Source organism: Xyrauchen texanus, chromosome 27, assembly GCF_025860055.1.
Source record: "Xyrauchen texanus isolate HMW12.3.18 chromosome 27, RBS_HiC_50CHRs, whole genome shotgun sequence".
NCBI classification, from domain to species: Eukaryota; Metazoa; Chordata; class Actinopteri; order Cypriniformes; family Catostomidae; genus Xyrauchen; species Xyrauchen texanus.
In genome coordinates, this window is record NC_068302.1 from 35,460,166 (window position 1) to 35,477,974 (window position 17,809).

General features: G+C 36.3%; 2 protein-coding genes across 3 annotated transcripts in view; both read left to right on the top strand.

Moving 5' to 3' along the window:
* Positions 1–1,893, top strand: part of trim33 (tripartite motif containing 33) — a 58,890-nt gene extending 56,997 nt beyond the window's left edge. The window contains exons 19-20 of one of the 2 annotated variants that reach the window (XM_052094958.1): positions 424–474; positions 667–1,893. In XM_052094958.1, the coding sequence (XP_051950918.1) occupies positions 424–474; positions 667–882 (267 nt within the window). In that variant the 3' untranslated portion in view covers positions 883–1,893. The remainder of the gene's footprint in view (positions 1–423; positions 475–666) is intronic. The other variant, XM_052094959.1, reaches the window with a different exon arrangement.
* Positions 1,894–2,901: 1,008 nt separating this feature from the next.
* On the top strand, positions 2,902–16,527 carry slc66a1 (solute carrier family 66 member 1). The gene is given in 10 exon segments (XM_052094434.1): positions 2,902–2,931; positions 3,603–3,662; positions 3,838–3,936; positions 3,939–4,026; positions 5,522–5,651; positions 5,853–5,931; positions 6,608–6,768; positions 8,632–8,724; positions 11,096–11,281; positions 15,089–16,527. Coding segments are annotated over 8 exon segments (921 nt in total). The 5' UTR covers positions 2,902–2,931; positions 3,603–3,662; positions 3,838–3,839; the 3' UTR covers positions 15,176–16,527.
* The last annotated feature ends 1,282 nt before the right edge of the window (positions 16,528–17,809 follow it).

The window sequence follows — 17,809 nt, forward strand, 5'->3', positions numbered from 1 at the left end:
AAATGTTTACTGAATTGTCTCAACATAAATACAACTGTAAAATGCTCTAGACATTTTACTGTCTTCAAAAGACTTTGAAATGACTGGAATTCTGAGGAATTCATGTCAAAGAAGCACTTTATAATTAAGACTTAATGAATTATTATTTATCCAAGGTAACTCTGTTTGCAAATAGGCCAATATGTCAGTATTGTTGGCTTGATAGAAAGATTTAAGATTTATTTAGAATATACAGACTGTTTGCTTATGCCTTAACTGATGGCATGTATTATGAGCAAACAGAGAATTGTGCTCCTTGGACATTTTTAAATACAGCTGAGGTTATGACCTCACTGTGTGGATGGTAAAAAAATCTTTCTTCCCCCTTTTCTTTTGTATTTTTTTATTTTTTATTTTTTGTGTGCTGTCATTGCCCCTTTTTAGATGTCTCGAATAATCCAGGTTTATGATGAGGACATAAAGAATAATGTTCAGGTAAGATGTTTTGTACACCACACTGAAGGGCTGCGCAGGCACCCAAAACACCCAAATGGAGTTGTAACCCTTTCTGTGATTCTCTCCTCTTCTTTCACCTGCCCATCCTTCCTTGTTCACCGGGGCCTGCATTCCACCCTGCCCTCCATCTTCTCACCTTTCCACACTTTCCCCCTCTCCTCCCTTTCCTAGGCCGACTCGGAAGTAGCAGAGGCCGGAAAAGCAGTGAGCATGTACTTTGATGAAAAGCTGCTGGAGATCTTTCCAGACCAAACATTCCCGGTAGCCATGGAGGAGTTACAACCCGAGGACTATAAGGAGGATACAGAGGACTCTGATGATGACGTTGTACCACCGAAACGCAAACGTTTAAAAGTGGACCCTGAGAAACTGATGCATATAAAGTGAAGAAAATGTGTGAACTGAACTATTGGATTCTTCAATGAAATAAACGTGTCTTCCTTAAGAGCGCCGTCTTATTCTGCTCTACGATGGGTCAGATAATGCTGGAACTGTTGAAATACAGATGTTTAGTGTATTTCATGTTCTCCCCACCCTGGCGATTATACATGCTCCAGATGAACTTTAAAACTTGCATTGTGGATGTTTGGAGTTCGAAGGGTGAGGATTTTTCTCTCCAGGGGGAAATTATTGGGTGTCTGCAAAGACACTTGTACAGATTTAAACAGATTTTTGTTTTGGTCTGATTCAGTTAATAACATGCTTCTTTTTTGCATTTTCTTCTTAAAACTATCTGTTGTTATTATTATATTTGTAAATCTATTGTGAATGATACTTTATAAATGATACACTCATCTCTTCCATTGTATGATAAAGTTTAAACATATATGGCCCACATTCTGCCTTTGCATGTGTGTTCTGTTGCTCTTCTTACTGATAATTCAGATCTTTTAAAGAGGAGAAATTCTGATCATTATTTTCAATAAAACAGTCACTCAGAAAAACATCCATGAAGCAAATCTGTAAATCAAGTAAAGCAGTGAGTACAGACATTGATTAACAATTAAGACATTTTGCATTCATTAAATTTTTTTTACATAAACTGCAGCAACACCAAAGTTGCATTTGGAATTATATTAAATATTGCGTAAATGGTAAACTGAAGACCCGTTCTGTATTATAAATGTTTTCACATTTTAGAATAATAGTACATTCATCATCAGCATTATGGGAAAAACAAATGGATGTATAGAAATTATGTAGCAATCAAAAAATTTTAAATTAAAAATATTTTATATTCTGACTTTTTTTTTTAAGTAGCCTCCCGTTTGCTTATATTACAGCTCTGCACTGTCTGGGCATTCACTTGACCAACAATCTTGGAATTTCCATGTATACTGGACTTTTTATTTTTATTTTCTCTTCACTATCTGGTCCAACTCATCCATTAAAAGAAAATGTGACAATTTTATATTTGTCTATTTTGTCTATTTCAGCCTAAAGACTTTAGATCAAATTGAAGCCTAAATTGTGTCAAATGTGCCCAAATTGTTGATTGGTGTGTACACATAATTGTCAACATTGGTTTAATGTCACTATTCAACAGCGCCCAGTGGTGTCACTCATTTGCGTACATCTAAATATTTATAGTAACTGAAGATCTTTAGTTAATTTACATTTTGATTTAACATTTAATTAATTGTTTATATTTGTTTTTTTTACTGTGTATGAAAAGTCATGTAATCACATATTAAATCATAAATGTTTAAATATAAATTAAGCGTTGGAAAACTGCACTGTGGAAAAAATAATCTGATAAAATCTGTCGGGTTGCTAACTTTGAGGAAAACAAAAGCCCCATTTCTCCTTTTTTGCTACCCGCTTAACTATACATTACAAAAATCACAAAAGCAGTATAAAAGTAATCCTTAAGACTCCAGTTATTAAATCTATGTCTTCTGAAGCAATGCAATCACGTTGGGTGAGAAACGGATCAATATTTAAATATTTTATTATTATTATCTCCACTTTAATTTCAGAATGTGAAAGTGGAGATTTATAATAAAAGAAGAAATTACTTGCATATTGATCTGTTTCTCACCCACATATTATATCGTTTCTGAAGTCATGGATTTAACCATGACTTCATGGATTACTTTTTTGCTGCATTTGTATGATTTTTGGAGCTTGAAATGTCTGGTCACCATTCACTTGCATTGTACTTACAGAGTTTAAATATTCTTCTAAAACATTTTGTGTTCAGCAGAAGAAGAAAAAGTCACACATCTGGGATGGCATGAAGGTGAGTAAATGATGCGATAGTTTTCATTTTTGGGCGAACTATCACTTTAAGAAAGCAACGTTTGCGTCACTATGCAAATTTGTAATGAATCGACATTTCTGGCGTAATCAGGTGAGAATGATCAGCTGATCGCACGGTCACGCGTCGCTCAGTTTTCGTGTTGTGTCTGGAGGTAACGGAGGATTACCATAAAGGTAAAGAAAACTGGTTTTATTCATTCTTTTTTTTCTCTCTCAAAAATGTTACTGGATTCAGAGTGCATCTATTTAATGTCAAGTTAATCGAACTCTATTTGCTGTAGTTTGACTTTGAATTAGCGTGATTCCGGTTGTACAGTTGCATAGTTTACTTGAAAAAAATAAATAAAATAAAAAGTAATAATTTCGAGAATTTAGATGCTTAAACATAGTGAATTCTCATTGACAATTCATGAAAATGTAAAAGACGTCAGTTCACTTTACCACAGTGTTTTAACTTTTGAAATGGATTACAGCTCAGTTGAAAACAGCTCCGATAAGAAAATGAATTGGTTTATTTTTGTTTCTTAAGTGCCATTATTAAGATCAATTCTTATAGTAAATGAAATTATGCCTAAGATTTCAATTTTTTTAATCGCCGACTTGTAAAATAACATGCACTCTAACGTGCACGTTTAAGGATTTTAAATATATGTAAAAAAAAAAAAAAAAAAAAAAAAAAAGATTTAATCATGACTGCTTATGGCAACCCCGCTGGTTTTGTTGTTTATTTCCGGTGTCGTCACTGTCATAATGACGTCGCGCCTCGGCCAACCAATCAGGGCACACCATGAAAATATTCACTTGTTTTGACGACTTATCTGTTTTTATATCTTGGTTTCGGTTAGGAAACTGTGGACTATAATCTTCAAACCGTTCTTTACCTCAACAACTGTAGACCCGCACAGGTAAATGGATTACATTTATCGTTTATTGTCTCATATTACACTCACTGTAAACTGTATTTTTACATCATTGTACCGCTGTGTTGCGGCCTAACCACCTGAAATACAAAACTAGCCTATTTACATAAGAATACATATTTGTCTTTTATTCCATATTTCAATATGTATGTATTTCCAGTGATGTCTGATGGAGCGCTTTACCGTGGCATATTTGTGATCAGTGATAATGGAAACTTCAGCTCTCTCTGCCCGAATGGGTCCAAGTGGGTTTGGGACGGTTTGGGGAATGTGCCCAGGATGCTAGAGATATGGCCAGTGTGATTCTCGGCCTGCTGTCAATAGTTTGCTTCATGGTATCCTCAATACCGTAAGTAGGTCAACAATAATATTGCCCACTTTTACTGACGGTTTTTGTCCAACAGAGTCTAATGATCAACAAAATTACAAGGTTTTTCTGCAATGTTTATAGCAATTATAGAAACGCCATTTCCCCTCAAAAATTGGTTAAAACTACATAGAACATCAGCACATACTCTGAAATGTATCGAGTTTAGCTAGAAAAATATTCACAATTTACATTTTCCAGCACCAGCATGCCAAAGTCACACATGTAATTGCAACACTTTTCCAAAAATACACACCAAAATTAAAAAGCTTTTTTTTTTTTTTTTTTTTTTAACCAGTGGTTTAAAAAAAATAACATTTAAATTAAGGGGAAATCAAAAATATATCATCAATATAAATACTTGGGTCTCTGAGGGTTAAAAGGAAAATTTTCTTGTGATTTCCTATTGTACAATGTTGCAATATTGAATCCCTTCTTATTTGGAGATGGGATGTTTTGGTTTTGGAAAATTAGTTGTATAGATTTTTTTGTTTCTTAAGTGCCACTATGAATGAAATTATGCCTAATCTAAAGTTCAGGTTGTAATCCGTTATTGTACAAATTACGTGCTACAACTAGCAGGTTTAAGGATTTAAAGCTGCTGACATCTGTGGAAAATTATCCACAGATGTCAAATCCAATAATTGTATTTATTGTTATTATTATTATTATTATTCAATATCACAATAACTTTAAGTAGGGGAGGTATTTATAAATAGGCCTAGTCACCTTAAAGGCATAGTTCACCCAAAAATAAAAATTCTCTCATCATTTACTCACCCTCAATCCATCCAAGATATGTTTGACTTACTTTCTTCTGATGAACACAAATTAAGGTTTTTAGAAAAATATCTCCGCTCTGTAGGTCTACACAATGTAAGTGAATAGTGACCAGTTCCAATCTCCACTTTCACATTTTGAAAATGAAAGTGGAGTTTTATTGTAAAAAAGGACTTTATTATTGATCTGTTTCTCATTCACACCCATCATATCTCTTCTGAAGACCTGGAATAAACCACTGGAGTCATATGGATTATTTTATGCTGCATTTATGTGCTTTTTGGACCTTCTGAGTTCTGGCCACAATTCACTTGCATTGAATGGACCGACAGAGCTGAGATATTCTTCTAATAATCTTTGTTTATGTTCAGCAGAAAAAGTCATACACATCTGGAATAAATGATGAGAGAAGTTTAATTTTTGTGTGAACTGTTGCTTTAATAACATCACTAACACTCCCAGAAAAGCTTATTTACATACATTTCAATTTCTTTGACATGTTTTCAGTGCTTGTTTTTTAAATGTTACATATGATTTGATGTAATTTGGTCCTATATATTTGTTTTTAACTTTAAGATCTGTCCAGCTGACCTTTCGTTGAGGCACATCAGTCATTTCGAACACTCATACATGCGTTGTTAGACAATTTGAACATGATTAGAAATAATATGGTCACCGGATACTTTCTGTTTTTTAGGCAGTACTACAATTCCTGCAGGACCGGGAATATGGACCGCGCTCTGTCTATTTGGTTTCTTTTATTATGGCTGGGAGGTGACTCATGCAATTTTATTGGGTCGTTCTTGGCTGATCAACTTCCATTACAGGTATGCAACTTTACATTCCTCATTTGTAAGTCACATGGGCAAAAATCACCCATTCACCTATTCACTACAATGAATAAGAGTTAACTGTAAATGCAAGACGATAATCCTAATTCTGCTGTTCAGATGCTAGAATTTTAGGCTTAATTTGTTATAGTCTTGTGTATTCTGATTGGTTTGCTCAGCCTGTTGTCTCTCCTTTAGATATACACTGCAGTGTACTACGTGTTGGCAGACATGCTAATGTTGTCAATGTACTTCTACTACAAACTAAGGAATAGGGGTGAGTTGGAAATCTTACTTGTGACTTTTGTGCTGTAGTTTAAACGTCCCTAGATGAAAATTCTGTCATCATTTACTCTCGTGGCATTCCAAACCTGTATTTATTTCTTTGAAATACAAAAGGAGAAATTTTGGAGAATGTACTGGTTGCTTTTTGCCATGCAGTGGCAAGGAATGGTGACTGGAGATATCAATCCTTAAAAAAAGAATGCAAAATCACCCGCGCAGTCTATGCTACTTGTGCTTTTTATTCCAAGACTTCTGAAGCCACGCAATTGCTTTGCATAAAGAACCGTCCCAAATTTGGGGTGAATATACCTTTAAGTTTATGTAATAACTGGCATTCAACCCATAGCTTGTTTTCATTAGTTTTGTAAAGATCAAAATTCTTTCCAGGAATATATTTTGTTTATTGATTTTTTTTTTCCAGGCATTTTACCTGGCAAACCATCTTCAAATGTCTCATACTGTACACGTTGAGCATGTGCTTTTGTACCAGCAATGGTTAATTAAATACAGTCAGCTATGCATTGAGGCCCCTTAATCCTCTGACAATTCTCAGCAATGCCCTACATTTACTCTGTATCTGACCCTTGACTTTCCAGCAGCACAGTGTGTTATAAGAATGTGCTGATGTGTGAAGCTTGAATTCATGGAACTGCTTTTCTCCTCTGTAGACCGAGACAGTGCGTTGCTGAATGCAGTCAGCATACTGTGTCTTCTGGGAATTTCATCTTCGCTCCTCAGTCTCCCTCACTTATCCCTAGAGGATCAGATGCCCGCAGGGTTTAAGGGTCGAGTGTTGCTGGCATTGGAGGATAAAAACGGTTCGGTGCAGGTGAGGTTGCTGTTCCAATAGTGCTGATTTTTAATAAAACAGCACTGGGACACTTCACTGTTTGTATCACTCTGCTTGTCATTCCAGACAGGATGTCAGTTTGCATGTTGCTATACTTTGTTTGGAACTATTGACATAAGCATAGCAAAATGGACAGAATAACTGGCCATTTGTGTCTACAATGCAAGATACTCAATATGAAACTCTTGTTAAACGTGCTGTAAGCGATTTTTAGCCTTTCTAACTTCCACTAGTCAGAGCCGTTGATTTAGCCACCCCCCCTCTTTCCTAAACACCGCACCGATACTGTTGAGAGTGAGACCTGCACAAAGCATGTTTCCATGGTTGTTAACCACAACAGTAGCAAAACAGCACCCTCAGCTGACTAATTAAAAATCTGAATATGCTCAATAATTTTTCTGCAACTACAACACTATGAGAGCACACAAAATGATTGACGTGTGGAAAGCATCTGAGACCGCGGCCCACGGACACATTTTTGTTTGTTCTTTACAAAGTCTAGAGCTGTCACAGAGACCAGTGAGATATCTCAGGACACGTATTTCATTAATATCTTTCAGGGAGTAGCACATTTTTTTTGCATACCTTTCCATGAAAAAATGGCTTGCAGCACCTTTGATAGAACAGTTGAATAAAACAGCTGTGATTATATGTTTTCAGTACAACAGAACTCTTAACCTCCTGTGACCCGAGCATGACTAGTGTGTCCATATTCCATTTCCCTTTTTGATTTGTAACTATTAGCACAGGGGCGTAGTTTCAATAATCAAAACCAGCAAGTACAACCCCCTAATATTTATACCATGATCAATGCAAACACATAGATGCTTCACGCCCTTGTATTAGCACCTAAAAAACATGCAAATAAAATAAAACAATCTAGAGCAAATAGTTTCCCTAAAAATGTATAGCAAAATATGCATACAGCGGGACTATAGAAAGGCAGATTTTCAAATTCTTTGTTTCCTGGAGTGTTGGTTATTCATATTTTTGAGACGTTACAGGCATTACATCAGAAATTACCATAATTAATTCTGATTCAATGTAATAGCGAGCATAAGCCAACCATTTTAAAATAAAATTATACATTATAAATTCTGAATCTATGCACTGATAACCATTGCCCCATGTCTGCCAAACATGTTGAGTGATTCAAACATCATCTGCTGCCTGAAACTGAACTTTTGGTTGGAATTCAGGAGTGAATGCGCTTAGCTGCATTGAGAGCTATAGAACGTTCTCTTGCTCCCTATTTAGTAAATGACTTACTGACTTTTTTTTCATCTTTTGAACGAACCCATTGATTCTCAATGTGATGATGCACATTGCATATAGGATTTCTAGGAAAAACTGCACTAAAGTACACATTAGTGTACATTGTGTTGTATCAGTGTGTTGCTTTGCGTGAAATCAATAAAATAGAAAAAGGCATATTGGATGAAACAAGATTCTAATCTTTTGACTCAAACAGGTTTCAACATGAAAACTTAACTAAGTTTCTTACCAGATAAAGTTTTGTTTGTGTTTCTCCCAAAGATAAACTCTGCTGTGGTCAGCCCCATGTTGTTTTGTCACATGACTCCTTGCGTCGAAAATGTAACCCTTTACAGATCTCACAGAGTCTCCTGAACTGAGATCAGTCGGTTTAAATGAATTTAAGTTATGCATTGCCTATAGCAAAGCCAAAATACAATGTCCATGCATGTGTACACGGGGTCGCAGAAGGTTAATTGTGTCTTAAAGGTGTGTTCAGATTATATTTTTGAGTTGTATTTTGATTCATTTTTATAATTTATTTTATCTGGCATAGGTTGGAACTTATGTTTTGATCATGTTTTTCAGCCCTTTAATACAAAAGAGATTATAGGCTTTTGCATTGGCTCCCTGTCCTCAGTACTGTATCTATGCTCCAGACTGCCACAGATGTACACTAATGTAAGTATTTATCAGACATGGGGACTTGTGACTTGGTGACTTGGACTCGAGTCGACTCGAGTCGCTATTTTTATGACTTGTGACTTGACTTGACAAAAAATAAAATACTTGAGACTTGACTCGGACTTGGAAGTTAAAGTCTCGGGACTTGACTTGACAAAAAATAAAATACTTGAGACACAATGACTTGAGTGTTAATCACATCATGTTTTCAGTTTGAATATAAAATATATAAATTATAAAAAAAAAAAAAGTTGATCCAGCTGGAGCGCAGGCTGAGAATAGTTTTGTCATGACTGGATCGCAACACTATAGGCTATCATCAGCCATGCCCTCTCGTACCTTACGCACACCACGCCCACTTAGATCAGATAACACATCAACATGTCAGCCGAGGTGTAACGTTACCGAGGGTCATCGCTTTCGGCTTCAAAAATTATTATCAAGATGGCAAAAGACGAACAGCGCTTTGCAAGACATGCAACGTTAAGATTGCGGACAGCCAGACGACAACCTCCAATTTCGTCCGCCATTTGAAGAGCCATTCTGCCCATTAAGTGCTTGTCAATTTGTTAATTTTATCTGGTTAGTTGGTAGTTAGCTAATGTAATAATAGCAGGGTTCCCACGGGTCCTTGAAATCCTTGAAAGTTTGTGAATCTGAAAAATAAAATTCAAGGCCCTGGAAAGTTCTTGAAAATAAACATACATAGATACAGGTCATTGAAAGTGCTTGAATTTATTTTGTGCAAGACGTTTTCTGGAAAAAAAAAATCTGTCCATTAATTTTTTATTTCGCCAACACTTGGCTTATGCTGCATACTAGCCTGCTTGATTTACGTTAGTTACGCGCATTTACGTTAAGTGTTTCCCGCGCGAGGTACTTTGTTTTGTACGTTGCCATGACGTTCACGCACGCTGGTACCTCAACGTTTCCCACTCACAGACATTGCAAAAATAGGCTTATGGATATACTCTGTGAGAGCGCGAGAGTGAGTGAGTGAGTGAGTGAGTGAGTGTGTGTGTGTGTGTGGGAGAGTGTGTGTGGGAGAGTGTGTGTGGGAGAGTGTGTGTGGGAGAGTGTGTGGGAGTGTGTGTGTGAGAGAGAGAGAGAGTGTGTGTGTGTGTGAGAGAGAGAGTGTGTGTGTGTGTGTGAGAGAGAGAGTGTGTGTGTGAGAGAGAGAGTGTGTGTGTGTGAGAGAGAGAGTGTGTGTGTGTGAGAGAGAGAGAGAGTGTGTGAGAGAGAGAGAGTGTGTGAGAGAGAGAGAGGAGAAATGTAACAAAGTTTAATGTATGTAACTGTGTTTGAGAGAGAGAGAGAGAGGAGGTGTTCAGAGAGGAGTCTGTTGGATGTTAAGCTGTTATTTGTTTTATGGACTCAATGTTGAATATTTAAAACATTTCAAACACTGTTGGCAGAAGTGAAAAATAAATAATTTTATGAAGTTACAATTTTGTTTGATTCCTGAATGTATTTTACTGAACATGAGTATTGTAATTTACTGACAGTTACTTATATCTTGTCTTTTCACTTTATTATGATCAGATTCTGCAGGTAAAATTTAAATAATAAGGTGACTTGACTTGGACTTGACTTGACATAGCCTGTGACTTGACTTGGACTTGACTTGACATAGCCTGTGACTTGACTTGGACTTGACTTGACATAGCCTGTGACTTGACTTGGACTTGAAGGTTAAGACTTGAGACTTACTTGAGACTTGCACATGTGTGACTTGGTCCCATCTCTGGTATTTATAGATCTATGTTTGGGTGAATCTCATAAAACCTGTCAAAGAACACTTCTCTGATAAGTCAAAATAATGAAATTAGATTTTTACTTAATGAAAATTATGATTGTTTTGTAGGACTATTCAAGTATTTTTGCATCGTGACACTATTTTCAAGTTAAATTCTTATCGTATTGCAAACAAAACTTAAACCAAATTAAATCATTTATACATCATGGTAGCATCTGTTGTATTTAATTTAATTTCTAATTATTTTAAAAAAAGTATGCAAGTCACCATTGAAAATTATGGAAATTAAAAAAACAAACCAATTTTCATTCTTAAAATAAGTTTCTTTATGCAAAATATATATTTTTATAGTTTGATGTGAAATGTGATCTGTTTTTGTGAGATTTACCAGTATGTACATTTTGTAAACTGTTTCTCATTATTTATTGTTTTAGTTGTAGTGCCTCCCTTTCAGATATTAGTTACATCATAATGCAGTAACTTCTCACTGTAGCCAGAGTTGTACCCTTCTTAGTTATACAATTATAAAATCATAAATAATTCAGTGCATTAACATGTAATTTAAACTTGAACATGTATTAGTGTAGTTGAAATATTTCTTTCTGTCTGCAGTTTTGTCGGAAGTCAACAGAGGGCGTGTCTTTTTTCTTGTTTGCCCTTGTGATTCTGGGAAACACTACATATGGCATAAGCGTGATACTGAAGAACCCAGACCGAGGGCAGGGAGAGACCAGCTACATTGTGCACCATCTCCCCTGGCTCATCGGAAGTCTAGGAACACTCTCACTTGACCTTTTAGTATCCTTTCACATTGACATTTTTGAGCTTTGAGTGACATACTGGGAGAGGATCAATTATTCCCAACACAGGATCTATAGCCACAAAAAAATATTATTAATGGAAAAATATTTTTACAAATTGAACGATAACTACAAAGGTGTTTAAATTCATGCTGGATTTGGCTGAAGGCTGGATTACACTACATAATTTCAGAGCTGGTAGATTTAAATGAAAATCACATAGTATATGGTGGGTTCAGACTCCGATTTCTTACTTTTAGACTTTGGATCCATCTAGTTGGAGGATATCAAACATGTTTGATATTTCAATGCCTACTATAGAGGAAATCTATGGAATGAAATATGTGCCATTGGGATTTGATCTTGAATTTTAGGACTTGAATTTGTTTACTTGAATCTGAATTATATTCAAACATTAAATTCAAACGTACGTTCCATGAATTCAGACCATTAAATTCAGGTTACATTTTTGACTACACTGATTCAAGTTTTATAATCAGTTTTGGGTAAATTTGACGAAGAAATTCAGGGTACTCTGAAAGAGCAATCAAGCCTATATGTAATCAAACTCCTTGACCAATCTCAACGTAGCTCACAGTTCACATTTAGAAAAGGAAGGGTCCTCTGGGAAATAGTGCCAATGTGGGTAAACAGCCTGTTTACCTCTGGATTTTGCATCAGGGCAGAACAAGAAACTTATGTTAGAGAGAGGTGGTGGGTCTAGTTTAGCCATGATCCCACGTTGGCACTATTTCACAGTGGACCCTTTCAAATTTCAAGTTTAAGGTAACATGTTCAAATTCAAGTCCTAAAATTCAAGTTCATGTCCCAATGGCACATTATACATTCCATAGAAATCTCATTCTCAATTATTAAGTCATGTGTGACCTGCACCATAATTTTGAGTCACATTGACCCAGAATCACATTTTGGGGTTTATGCACTAAAGTAAAAAGGGGATGGTCTCAGCTTTCTAATGATGTAATGTTTATGTTTCTATCCCAAACCATTGCCGAGTTATAATTTGAAGTTGGCTGTCATAAAAACTTTAAGTTAAATAGGTTTTTAGAAAATGGGCTCTAAAGATTCCATTTGCACATTCACTGGCACCAGTTAAATATTCTAAAATGAGCTGTATTCACTCTGCATTTGTTGTCACTTCTCTGACTTTAATTTTAGCAGTTTGCTCTACAGGTCACTTTTTCAAGCTACATAATTATGGACTTCAGATAACTTTACTGAAGTAAATGTGGGCTACCAGTAATCGCTTGATGTTGCTAGTCACTGTACTGTGAAGTCGCTAGTGGGCATTCTACTGCAGTCGCTCTGCACGTCTGGCCATATCTTTTAGACAATCTGATCACAAATGAGACCTATTGCTGGGAAAAATATATAATTTCTAATTTGACAAGGAATCAGTTTTCTTGTTGCTAAAAATGAACATTCTGCAGTGGAGAGTGTTTTTATATAAACTACAGCAGAGCTGAGTAATTTCATTTCAACGCATAGTTTTTTATTATATCCATGTAGGTGGTTAAAGACAAATAAATACGTGAAATTGCTCACAGAAACTTGTAACTTCTCTGTCGTGCCTGCACACGACGCAATTAGTATGGAGACGGATGCCCTGAGCTCCACTGACACTGTCTTCACTTTTATTGGTAGTCGCTGCCGAAAGTGACTGATCATTTGCATCAAGTTCTACTTTCTGAAGTATCTGGACACACCCACATTTAGTCATCAATGCTCGCTTTTGCTTTGTTGCTGCATGTGTGAATAATTCGCAGCCACTAACAACCGTCTTCATTAATTTTCAATGAGAGCTGGAGACTTAAAGCGACAGTGAGCATTGGTGAAAAGATGTGGGCGTGTCAAGAGACGTGAATGTTGTCATCGACGTCACTGTTCTATATCATTTGTCTGTTACATTTGTCATACATAGATGATATAAAATATGGTGCATGGAAAACAGTGTCGGAAATTGTTGGTTTTCTGAGTAAGTTTGATTCTTATTTTGATGGATTGTTGATTTTGTTCATGATATGATGCATTGTGCACTGTTGCAATTGATATAAAAACCTCTCCCCTGCAGAATGGTCAAATAAAAATGATAACTTGGTTTTACCATCAATGTATCTCATGTGGAACAGATTTTCTAAATCTATGGCCAGTTGTGCTGCCGACCAATAATGTTAGAACAGCAGTAGGAACGCCGAATAGCGACAGTATAGTAACTAGTGACATCCGGCGACAAAGTTGCAACATGTGAACAGGGCTTGAGGTGTTAAATCATTGATGTCTTCCTGTTGTTTACAATCGAGATGATCAATTTAGCCAATTGTGTTGTCTTTCAATATTTCACCTGACGTAGGGTCAGGGTAGCTCAGTGAATATTGATGCTGACTACCACCCCCGCAGCCGCGAATTTGAATCCGGCTCTTGCTGAGTGACTCCAGCCAGGTCTCATAAGCAACCAAATTGGCCCGGTTACTAGGGAGGGTATAGTCACATGGGGTAACCTCCTCGTGGTAGTTATAATGCATGGTTCTTGCTCTCGGTGGGGCGCTTGCTAAGTTGTGCGTGGATTCTGCGGAGAATAGCGTGGGCCTCCACACGTGCTACATCTCCACATTGACGCGCTCAACAAGTCACATGATAAGATGTGCAAAATTAACGGTCTCGGACATGGAGGCAACTGAGATTCATCCTATGCCACCCAGATTGAGGTGAGCCACTACGCCACCATGAGGATTTAGAGCGCATTGGGAATTGGGCATTCCAAATTGGGGAGAAATAAAAAAAAAAAAAACCCTGACGTTCATTCATGTTTTTTTTTTTTCTAGCTATAGCACTCCCGTTTGTATTGACAGCAGCTGAGGCGATTTGGCACACCGCATAAGAGCATAAAACCATTTATAGGTTGAATTTTATGAAAACATTGACAAAATTTGGCTTTTTTTTTTTTCAAAAACGGCCAACTTGCAAATCCTTGTGATACAGCGCATTACATATGGTGAGCAGCCAATGGAAATGGAGCGTGCGGAGCTACAAAGCTAAAAAAAAATTCAATTCCAAACAAGCACTTACCTCCAACTCTCATTTTAGTCTGTCTTTCCACCCAAGAACACACCCAAGTGGCAGAACTGTATTAGTGCTTAATAGCCTAAATTGATTAATCTAAAAGGCTCGTTTAAAAACATGCAGTCAAAGGTCGTTGCGGTCAGTATTACATAAATGCTTTTTTTTTTTTTTCTTTATTTAACATAAAACCAATAAGAACAGTAATTGACAGGACAATAAAATATATATATATATATATATATATATATATATATATATATATATATATATATATATATATATATATATATATATATATATATATATATATATATATATATATGTGTGTTTTTTTTTTTGTGATAAATTACCAAGAGTGTAGAAGGAAGGCTGTGTGTGTATGTGTGCGCTAGAATGGACATTACCATGCGTGTAAGTTTGTGTATGATTGAGTGTTTTGTATTGAAGTGTTGGAATCAGCAGGATTGGTATAGTATGAATTGTTATAATTAAAGTACTGTGTCCTAGTTATAAGAGGGAATGGGTTGGGTTGGGTTGGGTCAGGCTCAACGGATCTTTCCTCTGACTGCTCCAGCCCTCACCGGGGCCAAGGAGCATATTAATCCTAGGAGATAGGGGGAGTGAGGCTTCGAACGCGTGGGGGGTGGGGGGCATTTACATAAATGCTTTTGAGTAACTGTGTATGTTTGACCCAGCTTGTTTTTGCCTTAACACTTTTCTTCAGATAACCATACAGTTTGTGATGTACAGCAAATCTTCTCGCAATTCAACGGGTACAAATGAAGAGACTGCCGCCCTTCTTCACAGCTGAAAAACTCCCATTCAAGCTTTTATTGGTCAAGATGCTGGAAGTGCCTCGTGCTTTTGCGCATCAGAGTGCATCACATTCCCAAGAATCCATCCTTCACGATTTTACATAATTTTATTGGTCAAGATGCTGGAAGTGCCTCGTGCTTTTGCGCATCAGAGTGCATCACATTCCCAAGAATCCATCCTTCACGATTGAAAGACAAGAACATAAAACCCGATTTTATTTATTTACATTTTTTAATCAACAATTCAAGTTTCTTGTCTGATGGAAAATAGTGAACATTCGTGATTAGTTAAAATGTTTGGCACCAAATGGACTCCGCCACAACAGTCTTGTGAACTTTGTACTGTAAGTTCAAAATTCATAGAGGCACCTTTTAAACAAAGCATTAAATAACATTGTGTTTTATATACAGTCGAACAATTGATCGATTCAACAATAAGTGTTGAATTCCTCAAGTTATTTTTTTATTTGTATAGTGTTTTTAACAACACATCATTTTAAAGCAGCTGTACAGGAAATTATGCATTAACAGAAAATGAAACTTTCATTGTGTAGTTTGATTAAATTGTGTATAAAATTAAATCATTAAATCATAATTGTATTTAAAATCCCAGTGAGCAAGCCCAAGGAGACTGTGTCAGTGTTAAGGGCCGGTGTTTATACAGAGATTTTTTAAGAACTGAAAGATTAATGACTAATGTCTCTGAAGTTCAGTCTAAATTAACTGCAGAAGTTCACATTGATGCATTGCCATTTGTTAGTTGGCCGATGAAGGCTTTGAAAGTCAGTTTATTAAATTTTAAGAGTGTAGTCCATCATTAGACCAGAGTGATGCAGGCAGAGATCAGTGAGGTGCATCGCAGTTCAACCAGCAGGTCATTTTGGTGAGATCTATCCTAAGTCCAAGGTTCAGGCAGTGGCGTATGAAGTATCCCGTGTCTTATGGTTGGAGTTGGCATTGGTTTATCCCCTGAAGCCGTGTTAGTGGCACGTCTTTGACAATATTGACTGTGAAAGGACTGTAAAAAAATATGTTGCCTTCACCTTGATTTCTGTAATGTTTTTTTTAAATGCTGTTTTCAATCCTTGATGTAATCTGTTGTTGAAATGTTGAATATATATATATATATATATATATATATATATATATATATATATATATATATATCTCTTTATTGTGTGGGATTTTGGCATCAAGTTGAATTCGCACTGCACCTGTCAGTCAGTTGTGACATCTTTTATTGATGTTTTTAAAGTCTTATTTGACTTTGTGCCTGTTTTTTGTGATATCACTGCACAACACTCACTAAAGATTTTTTTTTCTTGGCCAAACATGTTTAAACTTTGTGGGTATGTGATCAATTTGTTTACTTGTCCAAGGCAATGACAACATATAGGCAGCAACTCGGCATGTAAATAACACCTCACATGAAGCATATTAGCAAGAGAAAGCACAATTGATTTTTAATAGAATTTAGTGTTAGCATGTTGCTAAGCTAATTACTCTAATGAGCATAAAATACAGTGCACGAATATTGGTTAAAATAGTCCATTTTTATGTGTACTGAACTAAAGATGCTTTTCAGGATTTAATATTTATAATTGACAATGCTGTCTTTGCAAAAGATATGTAATGCTGCCTTAGAATTTGGCATAAAGAACATTTGTAGGAAAACGCTGTATTTATTTATGTTAGCCAAATTGACTTCATGTGCATTTTAACTAGTTAAAAAGCATTCTTGATATCAAGAATGGAAGCGCGACTAGTGAAAGTGGTAGTAGGTTTACTAGTAGGTCAGCACTAGTAAAATGCGTTAAATCTTAATATAAAATGACGTCATTACTTTTGAAAATACATTCTTATTATAAAAAGCCGCTCATTTGCAGACCGCACGCAGCCTTCTGGTGGAATGACTTTAGGTAAACTGGAGCAGACCCAGTGACTGATTTGTATGCCAGCATTAGAGCTTTGAACTTGATACATGCAGCAACTGGCAGCCAGTGTAGAGAGACAAGTAGGGGTGTAACATGTGTTCTCTTGGGTTTGTTGAGACCAGACGCGCTGCTGCATTTTGCAGAGGCCTAATTGCACATGCAGGAAGGCTGGCTAAAAGAGCATTACATTAATCCAATCTAGATATGACAAGATAGTACTATACAACTATTCTTAATATCTGCAATTGCATTTTCACTTGTAGAATTTCACAATGTTCTGTCATTTACAGAACATAATGCATTTACAGTAGTGATACATGCATGATGAGGTGTTCATGAGCAATTCGTTCATTTTGAATGAATGTTTTATGTGACTCAGAAGAATGAGTAGTCTCAGGGAGTGATTTGTTCATTTTGTGTTGGCCGCACATGCGTGTTAAGTTAATAAGTGTTGTGCGCTAATAAGTGATGTAATTTGAAAGCGAAGAGCGCGAGATCTTGCTGACGAGTCAACTGTCATCACTGCTGCCATTGAGAAAAAGATCCTTATGGATTTACAAACATGAGATGTTCTGCATGACCGTGTGATTACTTAATTTATTCATTATGAAAGGAGGACTGATTTTCACTTCAAGTAAATTGGTAAGTGCTTTTTGCATTGTTATAGCAACATCAGGAGTTTTATAAGTGTAAATT